This window comes from Galeopterus variegatus, unplaced genomic scaffold (genome assembly GCF_000696425.1).
Source record: "Galeopterus variegatus unplaced genomic scaffold, G_variegatus-3.0.2 Scaffold500, whole genome shotgun sequence".
NCBI classification, from domain to species: domain Eukaryota; kingdom Metazoa; phylum Chordata; class Mammalia; order Dermoptera; family Cynocephalidae; genus Galeopterus; species Galeopterus variegatus.
In genome coordinates, this window is record NW_007726611.1 from 305,595 (window position 1) to 310,451 (window position 4,857).

A 4,857-nucleotide genomic window follows, 5' to 3' on the forward strand; every position below is an offset into this window, starting at 1 on the left:
TGGTCCTGGCCGCAGGCTGCGCCCTGCAGCTGCCCCTGGACGACGTCGACCTGCTGCTGGAGCCCGCGCCCACGTCGGCCCTGCAAGTGTCTGTCCAAGGACACACCCTCCTCCTGGTCCCCGAGGTCCTCCTGGGCTCGGTCGACGAGCGCTCACGAGGGCACAGAGACTCGCCTGTGGACCTGGAACTGGGCGCTTTTCTGGACGCTCCCGGGGAGGATGTCGTCTGCGAGCAGGGATTCTTCTGCGCATCTGTCCCAGAGACCGCCGCCCAAGAAGAGGCCTACGAGGAGGACGCGGACCCCGAGTCCCTGGCGCCCTGGATGGACCCTCCTGCCGGCTCAGCTGCTGGGTTCCAACCCTCTGCTAGAAGGGTGTCCAGCCCCAACCTGCAGGGCCCCATCCCAGAGCCCTGTCCTCTGGCCCCCAACCCTAGTCCAGAGAGACGTCCTCCTCACCCCATCTTCGACCTGGACTTCCACCTTCTGGAGCCCTTCCCCAGCTCACCACTCCAACCTCTGCCTCCCTCTCCGAGTCCAAGTCCCCGTGTGTGTCCTGAGCGTTCTCCCTGCCCTCCGTGCAAGGCCCAGAGACGCCTGTTCCGAGAATGAACTGCCTCCAACAATCTCTGACCACACAGCAAAGGGTACTAGTGGATCTGGTACGACCCACTGTGAGCACGTGTCACCACCCAGAGATGTAACGTCTTCATTCGTGGGCAGCTCCATTTTTTGTTTTGGTTTGGTATGTTTGTTTGTTTGTTAGCAGAATTCCTCCCAGGTGAGGGCATCAAAAAGAAACGTAGATTCTAGCAAGCACCTTTATCACGGAAAGTGGACCACAGCCACAGATTGCCTCTGCTGCACCAGTTCTTAAACCTCTGTTCCCTTCAGCCAACTCTATTCTTTCTCTTTCACCCTTATTCTTGCTACAAACTCATCTGAAATTTCTTTGTAACTCACCCCTTCTCATTACTTCCCCATGCATCTCTCCTTTCCCTCCAATCCAGATTGTTTTACCTTCTTTCTGTAATAATGAATTTACTTGTATGATTTCCCCCAATATCCTCTGAAGTGCTTCTGATCACTGATTTTATTTTTCCCTTTCTTCTTCCTTTCCCTGGACCTGGCCAATCAAGATAAGTGCATATTGAATAAATAAATGTATAAATGCCACAAATGTAATTCACTGGACCTTTTAGAACTGTTTCTAAAATTAGAATTAAAAAATTAGTGAAAGCAATATCTAATGGGGGAAGGAAGAGAAAAAGCTGTGATATTGTTTCATCCCAGAAGCAGCTTGTACAATGCCATACTCTGCCATACTTTAACAATTGACTATTCCTGAATTTCAGTTTGGGCTTCCCCCCGATTTCCCCTCAGGGTGATAAAAGGTGCCACTACTCAGTAAGAAACACTCAGCTTCCCAGCAAGGATATTTGGTTTAATTTATTATTGAGAATTTTTCATGCATCTGATCCCACCACCCCGAATTGGCAGTTATTTCTTAATACTATTTTCTTAATATCTATTTTCACTATAAGGAAAAGAAATTATTACAGATAATGTTGCCATATCCATCGATCCCCATTTTTCTCCCCAACTTCAAGAAGACTCCCATCATGATATGAAATTGGTAGGTATCATTCCAGTCAATATATGAATGCTGGTTTTGGTCAAGATGGTGGAATAGATGGTTCCCAGAGTCACTCTCTCCCAAAAATCAACCAAATTTACAACTATAAAAATGTAACATCAGCCAAGCTGGGGCCTCTGGAGCTCACAGGAAGAGGAAGAGAGACCTATGGAGTTCGTGAAGACAGGAGAAACTATGATGAGAGAAATAAAAAGCTGCTCTGAGCATTTCGGACTGTGGCCACTTCAAGGCTGTAGCTGCTGAGCACATGAAGCAGGAGCCACCAGAAGCTGCAGCTGTGCCCTTCAGATGGAGTTACTTGAAGACGGCAGGATGGCCCCCAGGACAGCAAGACCACTAACAGGGTTCCCATGGACCTACGCAGGAGCGAGGAGCCAGAACAACTGAAAAAAGGGAGCCATTCAGAGGCCAGTGAGTCATCGCAAGGGACCAGCGCAGGGCCCGTCCGATAGGAAGTGTTTGGAGCATGGGCAGTGGGCAAGATGGGAACACCGGGAGAACTCTGGGACACAGCAAGGACAGCTGACCTGCCCCCAGTCAGCACAGGACCATTCAGGAGAACGGTCAGGAATGCAGAATTGCATGGGGTGCAGTTTGATGAAAAGACTCAGGCCCAGATCAGAGATTCTACAGAACACAGATCCACTGGGTCTCTGGAGAGCCAGAAGTACCTATAAGATCAACCATTAAACCCTGAGCTGCACAAAAACCCTTCCCTAGAGAAACAGCAGCAAAGTAGCAATTTAAACAACCACACACTCAAGTACTGGTTCCCACAGGAAGTTCCCCCATGTTAGAAGCAAAGGACAGAAAATTAGTTCCGACCCAGGCACACTACCAGCACCTTGGGGCCTGCATGGGAACTGGAGGCTTGGATCCAGGGACTGGACCCCCCTCCCATAACCAGGCACACCACACCAGTGCCTTGGGCCCTGCCCAGGGACCTGAGGCATAGAGAAGGGGACCAGACCCCCCTCCCACAATCAAGCACACCAAGCCAGTGCCTTGGGTCCTGCCCAGTGACCCGAGGCATGGAGCCAGGAACCAGACCCTCCTCCCACAACAAGGCACACTGCGTCAGCACCTCAGGGCCCAGCTGGTCCAGAGGCATGCAGAAGGGGACTGGACCTCTCTCCCACAACCAGGCACACTGTGCCAGTGCCTCGGGGCCTGCCTGGGGACCCAAGGCATGGAGAAGGAGACTGAACCTCTCTCCCACGATCAGGCACACTAAGCCAGTGCCTCAGGTCCTGCCCAATGACCTGAGGTATGGAGCCAGGGACCATACCCTCCTCCCACACCAGGCACAAAATGCCAGCACCTCAGGGCCCACCTGGGTATCCGAGGCATGGAGAAGGGGACCAGACCCTCCTCCCACAACCAGGCACATGGCGCCACTGCCTTGGGGCCCGCCCAGAGACCTGGGGCATGGAGAAGGGGGCCAGACTGCCCTCCCTCAACCAGGCACACTGTGTCAGCACCTCGGGGCCTGCCCAGGGACCCGGGGCATGGAGAAGAGGACTGGACCCCTCTCCCACAACCAGGCACATGGCGCCAGCACCTTGGGACCTGCCCAGGGACCAGAGGCATGGAGAAGGGGACCAAACACACCCCATAACCAGGCATACCACCAAGGAGCATACCAAAAACAGCACCTTCACGTGGGTGGGCCACCACAGCCACCACAATAACCATGGCTGTCACAAAAGTGGCTACACGCCACAACCACCATGCAGATGGTCTGCCAGCCACTGGAGTGCATTCACACAAGAAGAGTCACCAGCAGAGACAAAGAAAAGAAGAGGATGTCTCTTTCCACAAAACCCATTTCAGAGTGACAGAAGAAGCATCTGCTCTATGATAATATTGGGGGACCTGATCACATCTCTCAGCATTGGACAGATCATCTAGGCAACAATTTAACAGAGTAACCATTATTCTTTCAGAAGAAGAGAAGAAATCTAGGGCAATTAGAGGGGGGAGGGGGCAGAAATGGGGGAAGGGGAGTGATCGGACAAGGGGCATAAAGAATAATTACAATTTGTAACAATATATATGGTAGTAATATTGATTTAATCAACATATCTCAATGTTCAACCCCCAAAACATGTATAATCGATTTTGATTCAATAAATAAAATAAATTTTAAAATATGTGTGTGTGTGCATGTGTGTGTATATATATATATATATATACATATATATATATACACACGAATGTTACATATACATATGAACAGATATAAATAAGCAATATAACTGGCATGATACTCTTCAGTTTACTCTTTTCCTAAACTTTATTTTGAGATTATGACTTATAAATATGTATAGTTCATTTCTCCTAAAGATTTGTTTCCATCATATGAACATGCCATAATTTATTCATTAATTTATTAATAGGTATTTGTGTTTACTGTTTTTACTATTACAAACAACACTATAATAAACATCCTCACACTTGTCTTGTACACCTGAAGAAGAGTTTCTCTAGGAGATATACCTAGAACTTGTATCGCTGGTGGCATGATATACACATTACAGTTTTATTAGATACTGCCAAATTGCTCTCTAGAGTGACTACAGCAGTTTACACAGCTTCTAGCAGACTTTCACCACACTATAGCACCATACTTTAAATTGTTTGCCAATGGTATCTCATTTTTAAATTTTGCACTTTCCTAATTGCTGGAAAAATAGTGCAATTTTTTATGTGTACTGGGGTTAACACTTTTTGAGATAATTTTATATATTTTCATAATTCTAAATCTTACTGTCTTTTAACTTACCATACATCAAATCTAACAGCTTTAACCTTTTCAGTGGGTAAGACAATCTACAACCTAGATTAAAGCAGTTGTCTTTTGGCTGGAAGTCACAAATATGATTCTTTTAGTTCATTACTAAGCAACTATCATCAGAATCAAATTTTCTCCAGGCAGAAAAGTTGCATCTTAATTTCTTAAGTAATTTTTAAATATCAAAAGCCAAGTTTGTTGGTCCGAACATACAGTTTTAAAGAAACCACTGTGCAGAGAGGACCGAGGTGATATAACTAGGCTACACTGAAAAGAAAAAAAGGCTGCTCTTTCCCCAGAGTAGGATGTGGAAAAGAAAAGACAGACAGAACAGAGAATGTAAGATTTCATCACCCCCATGTATCATAACTTTCAGCATCTATGGGCCAAAATCCTTAGCATTACTT

At 47.3% G+C, this 4,857-nt stretch overlaps 1 protein-coding gene across 1 annotated transcript in view; it reads left to right on the forward strand.

Annotated features, from left to right (window-relative positions):
* LOC103587886 (proline-rich protein 23B-like) overlaps window positions 1-611 on the forward strand; it is a 9,052-nt gene extending 8,441 nt beyond the window's left edge. The window contains exon 4 of the mRNA XM_008569453.1: window positions 3-611. Within this exon, the coding sequence (XP_008567675.1) occupies window positions 3-611 (609 nt within the window). The remainder of the gene's footprint in view (window positions 1-2) is intronic.
* The last annotated feature ends 4,246 nt before the right edge of the window (window positions 612-4,857 follow it).